This window comes from Sebastes fasciatus, chromosome 13, assembly GCF_043250625.1.
Source record: "Sebastes fasciatus isolate fSebFas1 chromosome 13, fSebFas1.pri, whole genome shotgun sequence".
Lineage (NCBI taxonomy): Eukaryota > Metazoa > Chordata > Actinopteri > Perciformes > Sebastidae > Sebastes > Sebastes fasciatus.
Window position 1 is genome coordinate 4,062,736 of NC_133807.1, and position 24,038 is coordinate 4,086,773.

The 24,038-nt window shown below is 43.8% G+C and overlaps 1 protein-coding gene across 1 annotated transcript in view; it reads left to right on the forward strand.

Annotated features, from left to right (window-relative positions):
• septin12 (septin 12) overlaps positions 1 to 24,038 on the forward strand; it is an 85,998-nt gene that overhangs the window by 17,424 nt on the left and 44,536 nt on the right. Inside the window, exon 2 of the mRNA XM_074657245.1 lies at positions 2,288 to 3,841. Coding sequence (XP_074513346.1) covers positions 2,288 to 3,841 — 1,554 coding nt within the window. The remainder of the gene's footprint in view (positions 1 to 2,287; positions 3,842 to 24,038) is intronic.

Sequence of the window (24,038 nt, forward strand, 5' to 3'; positions counted from 1 at the left end):
ATAAATGTCTATCACTCACCAGAATTTGATGTCTCCACGTGGGTCCTGATGATGCAGGATAACAATCAGTGAGTCAGTCTCTATAACCTCATGTTTACTCCTCTGGTCTGTTTATAAAAGGGCAGTGTGAACAGGAACCGTGACCAGAACTGAAATGCAACAATATATCATCTTTTCATTTGGTCCGCACCAAAACTGGAACCCAACAAACAGGCGTGAAAGCACCCTTAGTTATGATAACATTGTACTCATCAAGTAAAGTTGCTGAAAGCTTGCAATGCTGCGACGTCGCTAAATGTAGGTTCAACAGACAATTTAACAGGTTGTAAACCGGCCATAAAACTAAATATCATATGAAATATTTTAAAACATCTTTGCCACCTGTGATAAAATTGGTATCAAAGAGGTGCAAATTTCACAAAATAACGCAGGTAGCGGCTGTGGATGACATATCAGCTTTCACTTTGAAACTACAATTATATACCCCTCCTCCTCCGGCGACCCACTCAGCCACTCCTTCTCATGGTCACGTTGCAGTCGGTGGTTGGTTTTCGTAACACAAAACCCCACTGGATGCCCTGACTCCAGCTCCGACCTCAATCCACCCTTTGTGTTTGCAGCTTGCAGGAAATGTGTGTGTGTGTGTGTGTGTGTGTGTGTGTGTGTGTGTGTGTGTGTGTGTGTGTGTGTGTGTGTGGATTCAACAAAGGAAGGGGACACTGTTCCCATACAAAGGCAAGTGGCTATGATCATTCAGGACCCAGAAACCAAAAGAGAGAGAGAGATTTAATATGATCTTCTGAACAGAGACACACATGCTGTAGAGCGAACCGTATGTATCCACACACACACAGCATTCATTACAATGAATGCTGTGTGTGTGTGGATGTATACGTGTCACAGATGTGTAATACCTGCCTTTAGTCTCATAACTGGTAAACACTTTGGATATTATGGCTGGCAACACATGCAAACCAAACAAATTATCTTAGTGTGGTTTTATGTTTTCTATTTTTTTTTATCGTTTTGGCGATACGTTGTCAACTAAATGCCCCAATATAAAGCTTGGGGCCATTATTATTATTATTATTTATTTATTTATTTATTTTTATTAGGTTTTTATATAATTCGGTAGCTTCCCAGTGGTGTTCCTTATGAATTCAAATCTGAACATTCAAATTTTGGTCGAAGTATGTAGGCCTACTGTATGTTTTATTTTCCCAAGCCCTTCTAAAAATGTTTTCCCTCGATACCTGACGTAGGTCTCTTCATGATGACGCTGCTACGTGTACTGTGCTGGTAACCATCAGGCTCCACAACAAAGGCTGACCCCCATATGAGAACTATGGCCCTGTTCAGACCTGGTATAAACATGCGTCCTCAGTGATCAGATCACAAGTGGACAGCTTTAAGAACAGGTGTGAACGCACTCAAGACGCATTGAGGACGTATTGAGATCAGATCAGACACGGGTGCTTGTCAGCACGGAAACGGCCTATGTGCTCTACTGTATCCTGTCAGTACAACTGTATTTTATTAAAATATATATATTTTTTTAGGCTACATATCTACAGACTATCAGACTAGGCACGCAAAGTACATTATTATCATACGGTCGGAGAGGTGTCGGTGTTTTTGTTCCGCTGCTTTACACGAAGCTGACACCCGACTGACCGCCCGCCCGCCTGTTCTCTGTCCTCCCCGGCTCTCTGGAGCGCTGTATAAGCGGTTCATCTTATCTTATCTTATCTTATCTTATCTTATCTTATGTACAGTATACAGTTATATACAGTAAGTTAGATGGCGGTCGGCATGACCGGAGAGAAGCAGACCGGAGCACCGGCAAGAAGCTAAGCAACGTACTGCTGTGGACGCCTCATAAGTTCGGATCTGAAAGTCTAACGTTGACTCAGCTAGCTCTAGCGTTCGTTTATTCATAACCTTATTGATTAGCTTCCTGAGCGTCTTCCTGTTGAACCTACATCACTGCTTTTTGCCAAAAAACATGGAAAAGTATGCAGATGTAAAAAAGGCTGACACAGGAAGATCTTGTGATGTGGGAGGTGACATGCTGCTGTATATTCAGTTGGAGCAAGAAAGAATAGCTGCACTTCAGAAGGAGACATGGTAATGTCATATGGGATGGATGGTGGAGCATTTTAGATGTCCATCACTTCATCTACCTAATGGAACACGAGCATTCAACTTATGTCAAGACGCACTGGTTAGATATTAGTTAGAACTGAGACATTATACTAACAACTACATTTTTTTTTACCACCTGCAGCACTGAAGAGATCCTTCGACATTGAAGATGTGGATGACATACCATCCTTCCCCTCAGCTTCACCCATCTCCACCCCTGTTTCTCCCTCTTCCTCCCATTTCTTCCTCCACCACAACAAAGCCAGTGAGGGGCGGGGAGGAGGTGGCCAGTCCCCTTCATTACCCTTCAACAACAACAACAACAGCCTGGGCTCCACAGCCCACCACTCCCGCATCAGCCTGAGTTCCAATCCCAGCCCAGTGCTCAAGTCCCGTAGTGTAGTCAGCAGCCTGTCCTTCAACCGAGGAACCACGAACAAGTCGGCCGTCCACAACAACGGCTCCTCCGTGACCAGAGCTGCATCCTTCCAGAGCAGGTTAAACCCCAATGGTTACTCCATTCTGTCTGGGCCAGGCAGTGACAACGACAGCCTTCACAGCTCCACGTCCAGCCTGGAGTACTCTGGGGGAGGTGGGGGTGCCCTCCCTCTTACTAAGCTGGGGTCATATCTCAGCCCTCCACCTCAGGAGTACCACAGAACCCAGCCCCAGCTCCCACAACGGCGCCAAGAGGGAGGTGCCAACTTGGGAAGCAGCCCCAACCTGAAGAAGTTTTCCTCCCATGGGAGTGTTTTCCACCCCGAGACTGACCAGCGGCCGGGGATGATGCTTGGTGTTCCAGAGCCTCGGGGGGTGAACCACGGCTCAATGCCCAGCCTAGACCTCCAAATCCGTGATGGAGGAGGAGGAATGGTGAGTATGCAGAGAGGTGGAGTTGGAGGCAGGATGTCTCCAGGGTTGAGGTATGCCAATGCTAACGCCAACTGGAATGGTCATCTTCATAATGCCAGTTCCTTTGGGGAGGAGGGCTACTGTGGCCCCAAAAACCATCAGCAGCAAGGGCCCCAGGTCCTCAAGGCTCCCCAGCCCAAGGTCAAAGAGACTTCACGCCTCAACAAGTTTCCCTTGGATCTGGACAGCTTGGTAAGCGGCACCTCGGCCACTTCTTCCACCAAGGCTCAAGTAGGATCCATGGGCCCCACACCCCCCAAGCCTCCACCAAGGAGCTCAGGAGGCCTCCAACACCACACCAGCCCACTATCCACCCCGGCCAGCCCTTCAGCCTCTCTCAGCAGCCTGGACAGTTCTACTGACACACCACCCCTGTCCCTCCACCATCCCTTTTTGCCTGTCTCCCCACGTTCTCTAACTCCCTCGCAGGGTTCCATCCCTGTCCCAGAGATGAGTTGCTCCCCGGTGCCCCTTTCTCCTGCCCAGAGCCCCCAGCTGGAGATTCTCTCAGGGCCCCAAGTTGTCCAGGTGGTCCCCAACCTACCCTCCAGCCCCAGAGCAATTTGGTCTGTGGAGGATGGCCCAGGTGATGCCAGAGATAGCGTAGGCTCAATCTTGCAGAGGATCGCTTCCTTCTCCCAGCATGTCGTCACTGAGACCACCCCAGCAGCTGTGACCCTGTCCCCTACAGTCCAAAGCAACGGTGGGTTGTCATCGGAATTCGGGTGCCCTGCTGAGACCACGCTCATGCCTACATGGAAACAGGGGAAGAAGAAACAGAAAGGTAAGATGTTTTTTTTTGGAAAGTGCTTAAAAAGCTGCATTTGCAGTATTTCTCTATAATTAATAACCAAAAATGATTGCATGCACATTTTGTCTGTGCTGTGAGGCTCATGAGAAAAAAGGTCAGGAGGGTTTTTCTACCTGCATCTTTCTCTTTGCGTCTTTGGTGTAGAGTCTGTGCTAACTAAGGGTAAAACTTATTTAAGTAGCCTAATAGGTATGTGGTCTAAGAGACAGGTAGATGGCTTAGATGAAAAGATATTTTTTAGTTTATTTTGGGTAAACAAACAAACGTGTTTCAGTTATAAGCCGGCTCATTGTGCCGCTGATGACTCTTTATCTGTAAGTGCCGGTGATTTGTTTCTTCTGTTCTTACCACTACCTGTCACCCGATACTGTTCAAGGTTTGGAGACGTGTTCGCTGCTATTTTCTATTTTAAATGAAGAGATCACTGAAGTCAATTTGTGGAGCTCGATGGTAGAAAAGCAGTCTAAATATATATCAGGTTGTACAGCTATTTCTAAGGTTGCTAAGTTTGAGGGTAAATTGGTACCAGTTGAAGGTAGGAGATTGTATCATTAAAAAAGCTCATGAAGTAGCTACTAGTGAGGGTTGTAGGAATACATGGCTCCATAGAGCGGTGGCTCTCTGTCAGCCCGGCTACAGTGCTGAAAAGAAACCTGGGATTGTTCTTATTTTTCTCTATTAATGATGAGTATGCATGGAGCGATTATTCGAATAATAATCAAGGAATTCCCAGTGATTTTTGAATAGTACTTTTTGCTTGGAATGCACATCCCTATTCTAAAAGGGACTGTTTGTAAGAATCAGAAATTGGTTGTAACAGCGACACTTGTGGCCGTTAAGTCATCGAAAGTCAGCTCGCCTTCGCCCGTGTGCACGCGCTACCTGAATGTGAGCGAGCATCCGTCAAAACAGTGAGGTGATACACGTCAGCTAAAACCACAATATCACTCTATATTTCAGCTGCTTGGCAGTAATGTTAGCTGACCAGACGAAGGTCTCTCCATGAATCACTGCTGATTCTCGTGTTGGCTTTTCCTGCCTCAGCCTCCCGACCGCGGCCGGAGGGCGAGCTGAGCGAGCGAGAACGAGCGCGGTGTGTGAGTGAAGGCAGGCAGGCAGAGGAGCAGAGTACAGCAGAGACTCCGGTCCTGGAGACCAAAGCTACGGTCTCCCCCGCGTCCTCCGACCGCGGCCAACACTGTTTAACAGACGGGCTTCACTAGATACAACTTTGTGGTTTTCTTGCTTCCGTGCAGTTTGTGTTGTAGTCTGAGTCTGAAAAGCGTAGCCACACGTGAGCGCGCATGGGACACCGACCCGGATTGATTTATAAGTGTAATAAGTTACAAACAGTCCCTTTAAGATAGACAAACAGAAAGAGATTTTTTGCATTATAGTTAGATGTTATAATGCTGCTACTACTATGAGTACTACTAATACTACTACTACTACTACTACTACTACTACTACTGCGACTACTGATATAAAATGCTGCACATAGAAAGTATCCATCTGTCCTCACGTGAAGCAGGAAGAGCTTTTGGTGCCTAGCAAAACACTGATACACTTGTAACACAATTGTAGTTTCCATTTTGTGAGCTGGCGCGTGTGTGTGTGTGTTTACAAAGGTCTGTTTAACAAATGATGACAGAGAACTTCTTTCTGTTTTCATGTAGGAAGACAAGTCAAGGTTAGCAGATGAGCCTAGCAGCCGCACCCGTTGTAATGGTTTCCTGTTGTATTCAGCTTCATCACACACACACACACACATACACACACACACCAGACACTCTAATACACAAACCAACACACTTTCTACATTTTCACATTTTCTGTTTTGGCTTACACCTGTACTATTTTCCCTATTTTCATTTTGTTATAAACTTGTCACACAGAGCAAACTTTTATCCACATTCCCATGTCGTGTGTTTTTGTGTTAAAAGCTTGTCAGACATTTGTAACAGGGGTTTTAAAGCTATTTTTAGTGCACCTCCTCCCAGCTGGCCTTTGACTCCTGCTTCCTCTGATAACAAAGTCGACTTTTCTGTGTCCCAGCACCACATTAACTGAATACATGTTACAATGAATACCTCTCTATCAAACCTAAAAAAACAAGATAGGATTTGGAAAACAAAATCCACCCTATATGTTTTATTGCACAGTTAGTTGGCAGTGATGGGGGAGATGGGAGGTCAGAGGATAATCAGCTTTATATGTCAAACCAACAATGGTGAACTAACAGTCGACAAATTTGTCAACTAAGCTACAGCTTTTCAGTTTATAATTAGAGTTGTTCCGTACCGATACCAGCATCAGAAAGTCCTCCATCGGCTATCGGCCAGTACGCGAGTCTATACACCGATCCGATATCAAGTTATCATGACAAAACAATGTTATAATTTCCAAAATTCACAACATGTTTTTATCTAACGAAATATTCTGCTTCAATCCATATTTGTTGGCGTTTAGCCTTTCAAGCCTGCTGATGAGACGGCTGTATGTTTTCACAAGAATCTTGTCCAGTGCAGATTCGAAAACTCGGCTGAGCGGTTTAACAAACAGGAGGCGTCTGTTTGAAAGCGCCTGTTGGGATTTCCCCCTCGCCTCCTATACTCTCATCAGGGAATTAGTCCTTTACCTCTGAGCTGAAAGAGAGCAAACAGAACATCTAACTGTACTCACAGCTTCATTCTCAACTCACATCTTTTCTCCGACTCTCCTGAAGGCTCACATGACAAGAGAGATAAACAACAAGAGGATGTGAGTGTGCATTTTGCATGGTACTGTATGTCGTTTGTTCCCTGCAACATGCTAACCCTATGAGTAGTTGATGAGGCTTTTTTTTAAGGCACACCGGTTTGTTACGGGAGGGAAAGTGATGTCAAAATCATATTTGCATGTAACACTGTAAGTGGTAAAGTGAAATAACTATTTAATATTTTGAGATTTTGAAGAATTTAAAGGGACTGTTTGTAACTTTTTAAGCGTATAAATGTAGCGGGTCGGCACACATGCGCGTTCGCATATGCGCGCTCGCGTGTGGTCGGAGCCTCGTCTCCGCTGCCTGCTCTCCTTCACTCAGACAGCGCGCGCGTCCTCGTTGTCTCGCTCCACCTCTAGACGTGAACGCGCGCTCACTCCACACTGCAGAAGAGTTAGTTTAGCTCTGAGAATATCTAGTGAATGTACAGGGGACGTTTGTGCAGAAATAACTGCTGCAGCTCCTCCAGACCAACAGAGGTTTTCCGTGTCTTGTGAAGTGACGGTGCTAGCTTGGTGGTGACGGTGGTTTTAGCTGACGTCTGTCGCCTCACTGTTTTGAGCAATGGTCGTTCATGTCTATGTAGAGCGAGCAAGCGCGAGCTCGACGCTGACTTTTGTTGATTTCAAGGCCACAGGTGTCGCTGTTAAGCAGCATTTCTGAATCTTACAAATAGTCCCTTTTAAGGCTGCATTAAGTCATTGCTAGGGGAAGGAAAGATTCACAAGACTACAGCACTGATATTCATCGAATTCCCTGCTCCATGATACCGTGTGTGAATTACAAGCACAACTTCTACTTAATTCCTTTTAACCAGCGTCTGCGAGAGTTAGTAGTATGCTACAGGTGTCTTCCTTTTTTTTTTTTTTTTTCGCTAGCCTCGCAACATTAAAGGTGCAATGTGTACAATCTGGCCACATGGTCCAAACAAATAGGGGGCAGCATTTCACCTCTACCATCCAATCTATTGGAGTCAATTAAAAAGTGGCAGAAACGAGAAAAGGTATTTTTGCTTCGTCCTCCTTGCGAAGAGGACCTTGAGTTAGCAGTTAGCTGGAGCAAGTCGCTCAGTCGTTTTCAGAATCATCCTGTAGTGCACGGTTTAGCTGTAAAATGAGAAAGTTTGTGACACCGCTGCCATTGTGAAATCTGGTGAAGGAACGCTAAGTTCTGGTCACATGACCGGAGCACGGCCAATAGGAACGCTCTCTCAATGAAATGACCTGTGATTGGTCAAAGTCTCCCGTCACGGGCTAGATTTTCTAAAGACTGAAAACAGAGCCATGAGGAGGAGCAGAAGTCTAGTTATCTCTCAGAACACTTGAAAGGTTTTATGGAATTTTTGCCCAATGATGCCAAAAATATACTGCCTACTGCCGCTTTAAGGTATAAGATTTAAAAAACACATCATAATGCAAGTAACAGGCTCACGATGCGATGCGGGGATGTGTTTTCACTCCATTCAAAGACAGCATCTGCTCTCAAACAGTCAATAAATGTCCCATATATAATACCAACTTCCAGTTCCTTTTAATTCATAGAAATATATTGTTGTGCATATATTTGGCTCAGTCACACCCCTGCATTGAGATAAACTCCCACGAGTGACATCATTTACTCACTGAATGTGTAGCCTGAAGATGGGACACACATTTTTTTTACATAACATTCTCTCAGAGTGCAGCTTCAGGCAACTGAGCTTTGGCAACAATTTCCTCAGAGCGCACACGTGCACATCCCTGCTGTCATCAGGGTTCACATTGTAAATAACAGGCTAATTTGCAGTAATGGGCGTTCACAGAGACAGGATTGTTTTGCTCTATCCAGTTTTGCTTTACTCAGATCATTTGTTTCCCGTAAAAAGCTTGAAAACAAAAAAAAAAGCCGCCCTGCCTGGGGTCTTTTCCTGTTCTCCCTTCCTCTGCTATTAGAGAAACACACAGAGGAAGAAAGCAACACAGAAAAAGAGTGAAACAGAAGCAGTTGGTCAAGATCAAATTTGCATTGAAGTGTTCTGAAATAGGAAATAATATGTTTTACTGTATCAGTCAGTCATGAAACCCATAATGTAATACAGTCAACGCTGTATATATCATCATGTACTGAATAAAGGTTGGTATTGTTCACCCCACAGATTATCTCCCTGATCATATCTCTCACATCTCCACCACCACTCCAACATTCTTATCTCCCCTTCCATTTCCCACATCTCTTTGCTTCATCAGTTCTGCATTCCTCTCTATCTCTCACCCCTCATTATTCCCGCTGCATCCCCCTAGTCAACCCGTACATTTATTTTACAGGCATGGCTGTCCAACAGCCACCATGATAAACGCAGCCTGTCCAAACCACCCCAAACACCACCGTCATTATCTCAAATCACTTTATTCAGTCCTTCCTCTCTTGCTCTTTTATTCATTCTGTCTTTTCTGACCTCCTCTCTCAGTCTTCAGCTGTCATGCCCAGGCTTGTCTGGACCCCACCCCCCTCCCAATCCCTCTCTCTCTCTTTCTGATTTAAGCTTTAATGACAGTGATTTAGGGAATAAATTCCTCCCCGGCAGATGTCTAAGCACATCGTCCTGTTTCACTCTCTGCGATAGAAAGAGGGTTTTTTTGTATGTTGTGGGGGTTGTGACGGTATACCGGTTTCAAGGTCTACCGTGGTATTAAAATTGACGGTTATCACACTGTGGACATTTGCTTATCCACGGTATTGAAAATGTAATAGTTGTTAATTTAATATGTAAACTGAAGGCTTTAGTAATATAACATGTTCTGTTTATAAATTCTTTCATGATCATTGTAACTTAATAATAATAATAATAATAATAATAATGATAGTGTAATACCGTCTACTGTGAAACCATAATATTTTCTGAAATGGTATGTTGGTATTGGCTTATGAAGAAAAAATAAACAAAGTTGCTAGAGTGTTTTAATGATTCATTCATGGTTCAGATTCTACCCACCAGGGTTTCCATTATCCAGTAATTACAGGGGAAATGTGTTGAAGTTGAGCCTCCTCTCTCCTCGTCTCCTCCAAAGCCTCCTCTCTCCTCGTCTCATCTGAAGCCTCCTCTCTCCTCGTCTCCTCCAAAGCCTCCTCTCCTCGTCTTCTCTGAAGCCTCCTCTCCTCGTCTCCTCTGAAGCATCCTCTCTCCTCGTCTCCTCTGAAGCTTCCTCTCTCCTCCTCTAAAGCCTCCTCTCTCCTCGTCTCCTCCGAAGCCTCCGCTCTCCTTATCTCCTCTGAAGCCTCCTCTCTCTTCGTCTCCTAACAGTATACTTCCTTGAGAGTGAAAGTTCTTTCTTGACCTTTGAAATAGTAGTGACAATATAACCTTAACTCTTTCACCCGCATCTCATGGTCTTCATCTGCAAATGGAGTTTGCTCAGTTGTCGTGGAGATGGCTTAGTTGTCATCACATAACCCAAATGTGGAATTTCCATCACATAGTAACACATTGTCTTATGTGGGGCAGAGGGTACCTCCTGTCTCTGGCGTTGGATGTGAACGATCTTTCTCCAACCGTCCAGGCTCACTGACGTGTTGTTCCTCACAGCTGTCACGTGTGATGTCATGATGGTGTACACCCACTCCAGTCAGTCTCTGGGGAGCCCTGTCTTTAGGGTGTACCAGTACACATAGTGTTCAGTGTCTTGCAGTGTTTGGATAGAGTCTCCAGCCGGTTTATGAATCCATGACAGGAAGCAGAAGGAAAGGGAAGTGTTTGTGAAGCACAGTTTTGTTGTGCTCATCTTGAAAGGTCAGGAGAGTCGGGTGATCCAGCACACACAAACAGATGAAAGAAACAGCCAATTAGATCCTTTCATAAGGGAACCTCCTCTCTGCTGCTGTTTGTTGTGTTTCAGCCCGTCAGTTTGTCCTTCCCATCAGCTCAGATTGGAGCCCCGCTTCCTGTCCAGTTGTTTGGTTCAAGGCCCTGAAATGTGTTTCCTGCACCAAATAAGATTAGCTCACCCTGGTGTGTTTCATGAACACACACACACACACACACACACACACACAGCAGGATAGACAGTGATGAAGACACTGACAAGCAAACATGAAAAGACTTCAACCCCAAAGTTGCACCTTGTACAAGTAATGGCGTGTCCACACCGCCCGCGTGAGCAGCGCGTGGCGGCTGTGGAACCTGTTGTTTTTTATTTCGCCGTCCATGTTAACAGGTCAGCCCTCAAGCGTTTTTTTCTGTGGACAGAATTCCTTCATTTGTTAACACAAAGCTTTTATTCTGAAATATTTGCAAGACAATGTTGTAGGAAATGCAGTGACTTGCAGAGCTCCATGAATGAATAAAGTACGGGGTTTTAATTGCGGATTATTACTATTATTTACAAATTACCACACGTTTCTGAACCTTTCTCTGTCTAAAATAAATATAAATGATATTTATAATGAAATGAAATGGCCATTATGAAAGGCAAACTCTATGTAGAAAGAGAGGGCTGGCAGCAGCAGCAGAAACGCTGCCGGTGTGGCCAACCCACGCGAGGGATACGCAGCAATTCAGCAAGGCTGCTGCCACGCGCTCCTCCCGCGGGCAGTGTGTCCCCGCCGTAAGGGTCAAGTCAAAATTACCTCACTTTGTAAAATTGTCCTCACATTAAATCTTCGTACAGGAATAAACAGAAAGATACAGGACAATAAATCAGGAGAGATGACTGAGTGATGCTTGTGGTTCAAAGGTGTTAGACAGCAGGGGGAATGTGACATGAAAAGCAGTGAGAGGTAAATGTAAGGCTCTGTCTGAGTGCACAGTAAATCAAAGCAACATAAATCAACTGATGCTGGATTAGAGGCTTTTAAAGGGTAGAACTTCTTCACAACACTCCTGTGGTGGTGAGTCCCACGGGCCACTGAGTATGTGTCACGATACATAATATCCAGCATCTCATTTTTTTTTTAAAAACAAAGTGTGTAATGCAAAGCTGCCATGCACGTGTGTATGAATGTGTTAATTGCTCAAAAATATCTGAATTTGTGTCTGTATCTGGATACACAGCGCACCAGAAGTAGGTAGAACCTAAATCGGAGGATTATGAAATTGACCTAATTGCCTAATTTCTGTGTTTGGGATCTGCACGGTGGTGCGGTGGTTAGCACTGTTGCATCACTAACTAACTTAGGGTTAGGGTGTTAGCGTGGGTTTTCTCCGGGTTCTCAGGCTTCCTCCCACAGTCCAAAGACGTGCAGGTTAGGTTCATTGTTAAATCTAAATTACCGATAACACCGGACATTTTACAAGAAAATCTGACGGTCGATATGTGTAGCGCGCTTACTTTGATCTTGACCGTCAGGTGGCTGTATGTCTGGCCTCAATAGTCCAGCTTCTCAGTCCTCGGTTGCAGGGGGGTCTGCCTGGCACCGCTGCGCCGCGCACGCCGGCTGTGACCGCTCCGTCCTCCTCGCGGCGATTGCCTCATTAACATCATGGTTCCCTTAATGCATGGGGTTTAAATCTGAAACGTTTGCATTTCGCACCAAATCCTCCGCAATCGTCTTGTCTGTCAACTCTCTCTCGTCCCGTGTGTGAAATATCACACCTGCTACCCTGAGTTGAGACTCCGTACGGAGCAGATGCATTCACTTTTAGTTTGTAGCGTCCGTCGTCCGACTATCTTTTGATAACACGCCGCTGATACGCCAAAATGAACTAAATGGACTTAAAACAGGACCTAAAACAATTACTGATGTAAATGAGACTAACTAATAAATAAACAGACTGAATAAAAACAATAGAATAATCAGTGTAATAGAGGATAAAAGGATTTGTGATGGTAAAAGGATAAAAGTCCATAAGAAATATAAAATCTAAGGAGCATTCAATAATCTGATTGCAGAGGGGATAAACGATCTAGAATAGCGGTTCAAAAATTCACTAAAAAGCACATGACCAGAGGATGCCAAAATGCCTTCCACCTTACGGAGGATCTGCTGGTTACAAAAGGAATTCACATCTTTTTGTTTCACGCCAATAATCTTAGAACAGATTTTAACAATACTGTTGAGACTGTTTCTGTCTTTAACTGAGAGGCTGTGAAACCAACAGATAAAAGAAAAGCAAAGGAGACTCAATGAAAGACTGATAAAAACGACAGAGGATTACGGGACTGACTGAGAAGGAGTTCAGTTTCTGTAAGAGATGAATTCTCTGTTGCCCTCTCTTTACAATTGCCTCAGTGTTGACATCAAATTTAAGTTGATCATCCAAATACGTGCCCAAGTACTTGTAAGATCTTACAATTTCTACATTTTCATTATGAATGATGCACTCCAAACACTGGTTGTAGTGGAAGGAGGCTGTGTGTGTGCAAAAGGGGAACACTATTGACTTCCAAATAGATATATGGACATTGTGCATGTTTCACTAATTGCTTTTATGTCTGTGAGTGCTGTTTGGCAAAGCTATTGAGGGAATCTCTTGTTTCACACATATTTGCTGTTTGCTTGGTTAGAGGCTGGTTAGCACATGTCTCGGTGGTAGCTCCAACCTTTACTGCAGAGAATGTTCCAAACCGAAGTGTCAGAATAACACAAGCCTTGTCCTGAATGTGTCTCAGTCACTCACTGCAGCCATGTGTGAAGAAAGCGGGGATTTCTCTTTGGAGGCACGTACAGACAGGTCACTCTGTGTCTCTGTGTCTGTGTCTCTGTGTGTGTGTGTGTGTGTGTGTGTGTGTGTGTGTGTGTGTGTGTGTGTGTGTGTGTGTGTGTGTGTGTGTGTGTGTGTGTGTGTGTGTGTGTGTGTGTGTGTGTGTGTGTGTGTGTGTGTGTGATATAGGTACAGAAGCAGCAGGCGCCTGCAGCTGGGCTTGGCTTGAATTTGTTTCCAATCTGTTTAGTTGTCCTAACATGGCTGCCCTTTGGCTTTGGCTGTGGAAACAGTCCGGTGTGCTGAGTGCTTGTCTCGGAGCGGGATGGGGCCGCCTCAGGGTTCTCACGGCTGACTGAATTAAGGTTTTAATGTCCATTTAAAACATGAACGTTTTATAGAATGTTTATTGTGCATTTCTCGCTCTCTTTTTTTTTATAGTATTTTTATTTAAGAAAAAAACATTATTCCCTGCCTAGACAAAATAACGTATAATAACATATTTACACAAGGAATGATTTTGATTTTATTTTGAATGAAAATTGACAAGTAAGGTATACAAAAATAAAAATGAAATTGTAAATAAGAAAAATAAATAAATAAATAAAACATTTTAAAAAGCCAGCAAACCACAAAATTAATAAAACGTACATACAGATTAATTAATTTAACATTTTGCATAGGAAAAGATACATAAACATGCTTTGAAATTTGAACAAATTTGTGGATGTTCAAGTATATAGGCTTCTTTACCACCAGTTATTAACACTACATTCTAGTGTGTAGAGCGCTCAATGAGTGCACTGTGCATTTCTCTTTCATATTACATGGAGTCAGTAAGATTTTTGACCAAGTTGCTGGTGTACAGTTTATAATTCTAATAATAAATAACAATTTAGTTGTTAGTACATTTTATTTCTGTGTATTTATTTGTACATTTTCGTTAGGAAAGTAATGTTTAAGTCAAGCCTGATGTCGCCTTACGGTATGTGTCCACAGGATCCATTCTTTCCATGCTTCCCATTCATTGTCTATGTAAGCAGCCGTGCAATGCATTCTGGGTTAGTGTGGCGGCGCGATTCGAGAGACGGAGCGTCACGACGGCCATTCCTCATTTGCGTAAAGTTGAGATTAGGTCTACTTTATGCAAATCACGGGTGGCCGTCGCGAGTCGCCGCCTCTCGAAACTCAAGAGAATCTTTTAAAATAAACGTTGTTGATTAAAAAATAAAGACAGTTTCATCAACTGCATGGATTATTTCTCGCCTCAAATGTTTTCAGAAACACATTTCAGTGAACTATTTTCGTGAAATAAAAGAAGAAAGTTTCCAAACCAGCCTCCATATTGTTTCCGGTTTGTAAGCTGGGAGCAGCAGCAGCCCACGGAGGAAAAGCGTTCGTCCCATCAGGTGCCAAGTGTGTTGTGTCTAGTGGCAGCCCACCGAGCGTCCAATGCTGGGAAGCGGCGCGTGCCCCTCGCGATAAAAAACGCCCCGGTGGACACCTACCATTACACATAAAAGAATGATCCCAGTCACTTCCACACAGCCTTTGGCTGATTAACGAAACGCTGGTGTTGGATCAGGGCTGTGCGGTGGTGCAGTGGTAAGAACCGTCGCCTCGCAGCTAGAGGGTCGTAGGTTCAAATACAGCTTGGGGGTCCTTCTGTGTTTGCATGTTCTCCCCGTGTTAGCGTGGGTTTTCTCCGGGTTCTCAGGTTTCCTCCCACAGTCCAAAGACATGCAGGTTTGGTTAATTGTTGACTCTAAATGTCCCGTGAATGTGAGCATGAGTCTGTGTCTATGTGTCAGCCCTGTGATAGTTGGTTGTACTTCCTCTGCCAGCAGCAGCAAACTCTCCTTCCTGCGCCAGCTTTTGTTTCCATTTTGACAAATTTCCTCTTATTGGTGTTGGATGAATACATAAATAAGACATTATGAACTAAATAATCATATGAATAGATACAGACAAAATGTTTAATATGAACATGAAATTGGAAGATAATCATCTTTTTTTTATTCCAGCTGTTTTTTTGATTTTTTCTTTTTTTTCAAAATGTCCTTTTTCCAAAGCCTGTGATTTGATTGGTTTTCACCCTGGCTTCAGACCAAAGCAACAAACACATGATGATTATGACATCATAGAATATACTGTAGATAGACTTTGGAAAAGAGACAATGCAGGACGGCTTCTCAATTAATTCAAAGAATGAACAAAGATATCATTGGGGTAGATTTGTGCTAAATCCTTGATGCTGATTGGCCGGTCCTCTCAGAGCACTGACATGAGTAACCATATGACGTCATTCTGTAGTTTACAATAGTCAGCTGTCGTGAATAAACACTTGAGAACTGGTCTTAAATGTTACTCCTACACTGCTGTAAGAAGGAGTGAGCTGTTTAATAAATATCTGTTTTGCAGAGTGTTCTTGAGAATAATTCTCAGAACTTTCATAAATACAGGTCCAGAACAAACTCAGTGTGGAGAAATCAAATCAAACTGTTCTACTCTTCATACCCTGTTTGACCTTTTTCAGGCCCACCACACCCTTAACCTCAGCGGCTCCCATTATCCTGAAGGATTATCCAATGAGATTCACCTAAGGGAGTTCCCATGATGTGCATTGGCAAGTCCTTGTAATGTGGTCCTTGGCCCTCAGGGGGCCAGCATTCACTGCTAATTCCTCTAAAGTAAGACAGACAGAGGGATAAAGAGGAAGGTAGAAGAGAGAGCAGGAGAAAAAGAATAATGATGGACAGATCAGAGGAAGAGAAACCAGGAGGAATGGAAGAGTAAGTGAAAGATAGGAGAAATTATGAGTAATAAAGAGAGTTATTAAAGGCTTTCCTGGTGTGCCACGGGAGTCGTTATGTTCTGTCAGCAGTTGGCGAGAATACATAACTGTCCTAACAATCTTCATAGCTTCAGTGCCTGATGAGTTCTAATCTTCTCCAGAGTGATTCAATCAGTGACACGCGCCTAATGGGCTGCAGGGAACATCAACAACCTGTCCAGCTATGTGCTTTTTTAGAACATCATGAACAGTAACTTAAAGATGCAGTGGGGAGAGGGGGAGCAAATATCATTAACGGTCACTATATCCTGACAGTACTGCAGGAGACCGGTAATCTGATAAAAAAATCATGTTCCTCTGCGTCCTCCGGTGCTCCTAACGACATCTGCAAGATTTCACAGACCGGAGGAAAACAAGCTGTCAGAGCTGATCTGGAGTCTGCCGTCCAGCTGAAGTCTACGAGAACCAGCTGTCTATCACTTGGGAATTCCGACCAAACGGTCAAACTAGGCAGCGCTGATCAAATATTAATCAATATTCTGTTACGTTAATGCCTATTTCTCTCCCCAGATGTTTTCAGAATCATCTTGTAGTGCACGGTTTTGCTGTAAAATGAGAAAGTTTGTGCCGCCGCCGCCAATGTGAAATCTAGTGAAGGAACGTCAGGTTTAAAGCTGGAAAGCCTTAAAACAGAGCCATGAGGAGGTGCAGAAGTCTAGTTTTCTCTCAGAACACTTGAATTACAATATGCTGAAAGGTTATTATTGAACTTTTGCCAATGATGCCAAAAATATACTGCCTACTGAAGCTTTAAGAGCCTGATTAAGACCCCAGGAGTTGGGTTTGTGAGGCTCCAGCCACGGGCCCGCAGCACTTTCAATCAATTTCAGATGACACATACACATCAAACAGTCCTGCAAAATTGAGAGAGACAACATAGTGTAACGTTATACAGACATAACAAGGCTGCTGAATGAGAGAGGCATCCACCGATATGTTACACGGAAACACACCGTGTTAATAACAAGCCGACCACCTCACGGTACCGCCAGCTGTGAGCTGTGATCTGTTTTTAAATTCACGCACCTTGGCGGAGGTCTGCGCTCTACGAGTGCCATTCTGGTTAAACATTTGAAGGTTATCCAGCTGCTGAGCAGTGTGTCTCTGTGTCTGTGTGTTTACATCCAGATGCAGATTCTACTTAAAAAAATTCCGTCTCTGTGTGTGCGTGTGCGTGTGTGTGTGTGTGTTTAACTTCACATCAACAGGAAACTGTAAAGCTTCAAGTACCACTCTGAGCAAAGCTTCAGAGCCTGACTCATCTTTAATAGACCCCTCTGTTTGTGGAAGTGAGTGTGTTCAGACACTTGTTTGTGAGACAACCTCTTTGGTATAATAATGGTTGTTTCTGAGTTCAAACTGTACGGAGACATTTACAGGACAAACTGGCTCCGCTCTGACGTCCACAGCAGAGAGCTGAGCCGGGCTGGGTGCAGTTAGAAAAGGGGCACTCCACAGATATTACACTTTACGGTCACTTTACTAGTCATGAAGAGTATTTACTCATCCCATGAAAACAGTTGTATAATGTCTTCCGTATAGCTCTGGGCAAAATAACACTGATGATGTCATAGTGATGTCACAAGGGTTATATCTTATTGGGCTGCAAATGTATAAAATACATTAGGAATTTACACACTACACTCAGTACTGTACCTGAACTCATCCTGTGTAGACACAGATGGAGCACTGAAGCTGCTGCTGCTCTGCTAATGTGCTGCTTTCACTGTGTAGACAAGGTGTAAGCCATAAGACATAGGTGTTTATCAGATAGGGAAGGGCTAATGAAAGGACAGTATCGAGTTGCATTATGGGAAGTGTAGGATTCAGTGTTAGAGAGAGACGATCTGGCGCGCAGCATTCAGTTATTTAGTCGTAGTTGGAGCAGGTTAGAACCCAGGTAGAGGAGGCTTCCTCAGGTTCTCTTTTTGGGTCGGCTGGATGCTTTCTGAAAGAAGTTTCAAGAATTAAGGACTAACTTCATTATCATTTTCATGTTTCAATATTCTTTGTCTTTCAATCATCATCGTCCCTATACTCACTTTAAAAACGTTGCAACGGACGAGGAACGGCTGATTCGTGAAGCTGAAATGAAGAGTTATCTATACGGTACCTCCTCCTCCTAAATAAGGTAACAGCTGGCTGGAGGGAGATCGCTTGAAAGTTTCCTCCTTGCTGCCAGCTATATTTGAAGTCATTTCCAGTAAATAGGCCTATCACAATATTAAACGTATGTTTTCTGTTTAAAAAGAAAATGACGCAAGAGAATAAGTACTACCAGGCCATCTTTGAAGTGGTCTCCAGTCTGATCTGGAGCTCACAGTTGATAGCTACGTGGTTTGTTTACATGAGGTAACCAAATGCTTGCTGTTAGGACACGGTGTCTCTGTCTCTCTCTCTCTGTGGCCCAGTTCTCTCCATCATTGCGGTTGTTGTTGAATTATTCCTCGTTCAGCTTGATCCAACGTTACATTTCATTTTCAGTTAATTAAAGTGACGTTGTGTGACTCCCGTCATGCGATGCATTCATTCAGCGCACGCAAGGCTGTGGTAGTAAAACAAAAACAATTAAAAATCGATTTTTGGAAGTTGGGAATTGATTCAGAATATTAAAAGATAAGAATCGTGATTCTTACATGAATCATTCCCCCACCCCTTCTCTCGGTTAGGGATGTCACGAGAACCGATACTTCTGTACCAAGGCGATGCCAAAATTCTAAGAACGTGACGGTACTCGTTTTCCACAGTACCGAAGGTACCGTACGATGCCTGCAGGGTCCGAAATTAATACCCACCAAACGCCACATGCAGCTGCTTCTGTCCTCTCTCTTTAGGAGTTGACATATACACAACATCGCCATGCAGCAGCGAGATCCAGAGATGCAGAGATCCTTTATGTTCGAGAAGAGGATTGACTCGTGGGGGAAAAAACTGAACTGAACTGAACAAACTGAATTTCTATCTTTTGTTGCTTATTACTAAATCTTGGACAAGGGGTGTTTTTAGTTTTTTTTTAACTCTGGACTCTTTATTTCTGGTGAATGTTATTGGGACTTGCATTTGATTATCTTACACTTAACTCCCCAGATCCACTTTGTTTGAGCCAATCCAACAGCATCCAATCAAGTTTCAGGAGAAAACCATGAAGAACTAACGTTATGTTACTGAGCATCAGTTGGATGAGCGCATATAGCTTGTTTAGGACTCGACACCCGAGTTTGGACTTGAGGCACATGCTTGAAACTTACTTGTGACTTACAAAACAATGACTTGGTCCCACCTCTGGTAGCCTATACCCGGTGAAATGTCACCAGTGAATTTAAACTACTGCTTGCAATCTGAGGATATACTGTATATAGACATTACATGGGATATATTGTTTTTTTACCGTGGTATCAAATTTGGTATCGAGAATTGTGGAAATTCACTGGTATTGGTATCGACTACTATATTTCTGGTATCGTGACATCCCTAGTTTTGGTTTGGTTGTTTGGTCCGTACCAAGGTTCGATTGACCGCTTTCACATCAGCCCAAACAAACCACACTAATTAGGCAAATGGACATGAGTCTGTTTAAAAAAAAAAAAAACAGGTTAGGTGTGAAAGCACCCTTAGAGTATATGGTTAATACAGAATGTTCATGATTGTGTCCATGATATTGCACATTACGTCCCCCATACACACCATGTGGACACCCAGCTCAACACAACCATGCGAATCATAACCAGGACTATTCGTTCAACACCATTCCCCTGGCTCCCTGTCTTATCCATTATAACCCCCCCACATACCCGGCGAGTAGCATCTACTCAAAGGAGGCTTCAAAAGATCAAAGACCCCCATCTTCAACCCACCCATTGCCCGTCTTCCATCTAGATGACCAATCAGCTTGGGAAAATGAATGGGAGCCCAAGGATGTCCCAAACAAACATCTTGTGTCAGACCCCACCCAACAGGTCCCTGGCACCAACCTGCCAAGGATACAGAGGTCAACCCTCAATAGATTCAGGTCCGGACATGGCCCCTGCTTGGCCAGCCTTCACAAATGGGGCAGCAACCCAAGCCCATTGTGTGCTTCTGGAGAGGTGCAAACAATGGAACATATCATTGAAGCTTGCCCGCTCCACAATCTAAAAGGAGGGTTAGTCACCCTCCATACAGCAGACCAGGAGGCAACCGCCTGGCTCGAGGACTTTGCATTGGCTAAATAAAATAAATGAGCATGTCATGGAGAGAGTCAGTCATTGTCCATGATGCCCAGCACCAGGTCCTGGTATTTTATTTTTGCTCATTACATGAAGTGCAGATGAGCCCATTTTACATCTGTAATCTTAGTAAGAACCCAGCTCAAGTGAGAAATTGTGGTGACACAAAATGTATAATAATACATAATTATGTCCCTGAAGGTAATTTGCAATAATAAGTATCCCTTTTGTCTTATAGAGAAAAAAAAACAGTGAACCACCTGGCATGTGTGTACAGTATGTGGGAGTATGTTTGTGTTCAACTGGTAAATTGAGAGCTGTGACAGTTTCATTCAACAAACTTGGTCATACAGGGATGTGCACGCAGACACACCCTCCTAGTCTTTATTGGTGTTTATGCTTCCGCTGGTTGACGAAAGAAAGGAGGATGAGGAAACAGAACATAATAGAGAAATAGAAAGACAGGTGAATGTGTTCCTCTCAGGTCAGCTCGTAAACCTCCTCCTGACTATGAGGAAATACCCAAGATAAGACGTTTGTATTTCGGTGTGTGCTTGTAGGTCAGCGATGAGGTGCAGCTGCATGTGTACACACTCCTCTGTATCTGCAGAGTCCTGGGTGTGTCTGTTTGTTTGCAGTGTGTGTGCTTTCCTCTACAGCTACGTCAACTCTCCGACCCTCACAACCCCGCTGTCACTTTTTCACCCTGTTATTCTGCCAACTTAAAACAAGCACTTATTCTTCCCGCTCAGCCTCAGCTCATTAAGAGAAACATGATGCTCGCATTAGTCATTGCACTAGCTTAAACATGTTTCTATAACATCAGAAAATATCACAAGTAATATCTCAAGTAAATATGTAAATTCCTACAGGGACATACTCAGTCCTGGTATATTCGGGTGAGAGTTAGGGTTAGCAGGGTGGACCCAGGTTAACCAAAGGGACAGCCTACCAAATATATTTTTGATGGTTGGCTGAGAGATGAAAACAGCTACCGTAGCTTTCACATTGTTACCTTGTTTCTATTGTTGTATAATACTCTCTGACAGGATTTTACAACTTTGAAAATTTCTCACAGAAACAGTTATTTTATCTTTCATTACACCGACTGGGAGGTAAACAGTAGAAATACTCTTACAAAGTGATCGAGGTTCAAAAAAGCTGAGCCGGGTTCAACTGTTTTGCTGATGACCCTGCGTTTTATGGTTAGAACCGTCTGTATTGGCACCCTGCTGCATCGCCAGGCTGGCCACAGTTTTGTTTGTACTACATTTGATGTCTATGTTGCTTGGACGTGTTCACACATGTACCGGCTGCTGCAATTTTACTTTTCCCAAAAAAGTAGTTGACTAGTTAAAGCATACAAAACCACAGGGATATTGAGTGAGTTATTATGAAGCACCTCCTCCTAACTGCCTAGCCAAAACTGACTAACTGCACCCTAGTCGTCATGTACGTGCTGTGCGGTGGGTATTTACAGTATGCACCTGCAAACCGTCCATATTGGGGGAAGACAATCTGTCCCAGCCAGTACTTCGGGGTGCTCCCGAGCCACGTAGACCGTGGCTCTAACCACACGGACAACATACAAAAATAACAAACAGCCCTGAAAACAATAAACCAGCAATTCCTCCTTGTGAGATAACTGCTGCTACGACCTATCTGGGGGACCAAATGAAAGCTACAGCCAGAGAGCAAAAATAGTGCAGCTAACCCACTACAATCATCCCCACAGCATGTACTGCATAACCCACACTCACCGTTCTTAATGGATACACCACTCATCTGCACCATAACACCATGTAGAACTAAACTGTCACTGTGGGACTCCCAACACACTTCTACTACTCAAATTCACCTCAAATTTGGATATTTCAGGTTCACAATTGGACGAGCCCCCACTTGTTATGCCCAGCTTGTCCAAGAGCATAACAAAGAAGGGAAGTCCACACAGTAACAGTTTAAAACTGAATGGCACTCGGAGAGCGCAGACCTCCGCCAAGGTGCGTGACTTTCGAAAAAGATCACAGCTCACAGCCGGCGGTACTGTGAGGTGGTCGGCTTATTATTAACACGGTGTGTTTCTGTGTAACGTATCGGCGGATGCCTCTCTCATTCAGCAGCCTTGTTGTTTCTGTATAACGTTACCCTACGTTGTCTCTCATCCCGTCATCTACCGCTTTTTTCTTTTTCACCGCGGACGGCCAGCAGCTCCCGCCGCACCTCGATGTCTCGCCACACATCCATACACGTATCTCTCTGCTCTCAGAAGGAGGAAGGAGGCGGGGTCACGCATCATCAACACGTCATCAGTCACACTGCGCATGTGTTATACCCTGTGGTCTTAATGCTCAGGCTGATGGGAATTCTTAAAAAAAAATCCTGAATCCGGATCATGATCTGGATCGCCACCAAAATCTAGTGGATTGTTGTGCCACACTCCACCCCTCCAAAAAAATTGCATTCAAATCCATCATGAACTTTTGGAGTAATCCTGCTTACAGACAGACAGACGCCGGTTAATAAGCAAGTAAGTTTATTATAGATAATTTAACTCAAACAAAATAGAGTCGAGGTACACCCTTGACAGGTCACCAGACTATCACAGGGCTGACACATAGAGACAGACGACCATTCACGCTCACATTCACACCTACGGGCAGAAGGCAAACAAACCTTCTTATTTCGAGTAAAGAATAGCAAGAACATGTAGAGGGAGTGAGTAGGTTGAGAAAACCATCATTCCTATAAGAGAAGATTCTGATTCCGTCTGCTGTTGTTCTCGTTGTTGATGTGTGAGATAGTTTAGTTTTAGTTCACAGAGAAGAGTTTAGATAAATACCACACACACCGCTCATTCACTAAAGTATATCTCAGCTACAGTCTCTGACTTTTCTCTCTTTGTGTGTGTGTGTGTGTGTGTGTGCACTTTTTCACCACTGGGTGGAAGCACTGAGTCCTTGTGGAATTCACCATCATCCTGTAGAGCAGTAGCTTTTACAGCTGGGGGCTTCATCATGTCCCACAGGCTTGCCAGCCACAATAATAAAAGAATAACTGCTGTAATCCTTGGGTCTGGTCTCATAACTATTGGCTGCCCACAGACAGCGTGCTATTATCATTACTAAATTAACAACAAATGGAATCTTCCTACAGGAGTTCAGATTATTTTCAGCTCTTGAAACTCTCTGGTTACAGTCGTTGACACAAACAGCACAGACGTACGCTGAACGCTGAAATACGAGTCCAGCTGGTTCAAATCTAACTTTAAACTAACTTCAGCTCGATGCAGACTGTACTAGGTCCAATCTGTCCAGCTGGTTACTATCAAACTAACTTCTGCCTGGCGCTGCTGTGAGTCACCTGATTTTGACAGATTAAAGCTGCAGCAGGCGAGATTGGAGCAAATATAAAACCGACCAAATGGTCAAACTAGGCAGCGCTGATCAAATATGAATCAATATTCTGTTACGTTAATGCCTATTTCTCTCCTCAAATGTTTTCAGAATCATCTTGTAGTGCACGGTTTAGCTGTAAAATGAGAAAGTTTGTGACGTGGCAGCAATTGTGAAATCTGGTGAAGGACCGGAGCACAGCCAATAGGATCGCTCTCTCAATGAAATGACCTGTGATTGGTCAAAGTCTCCCGTCACGGGCTAGACGTTCTAAAGCCTGAAAACAGAGCCATGAGGAGGAACAGAAGTCTAGTTATCTCTCAGAACACTTGAATTACA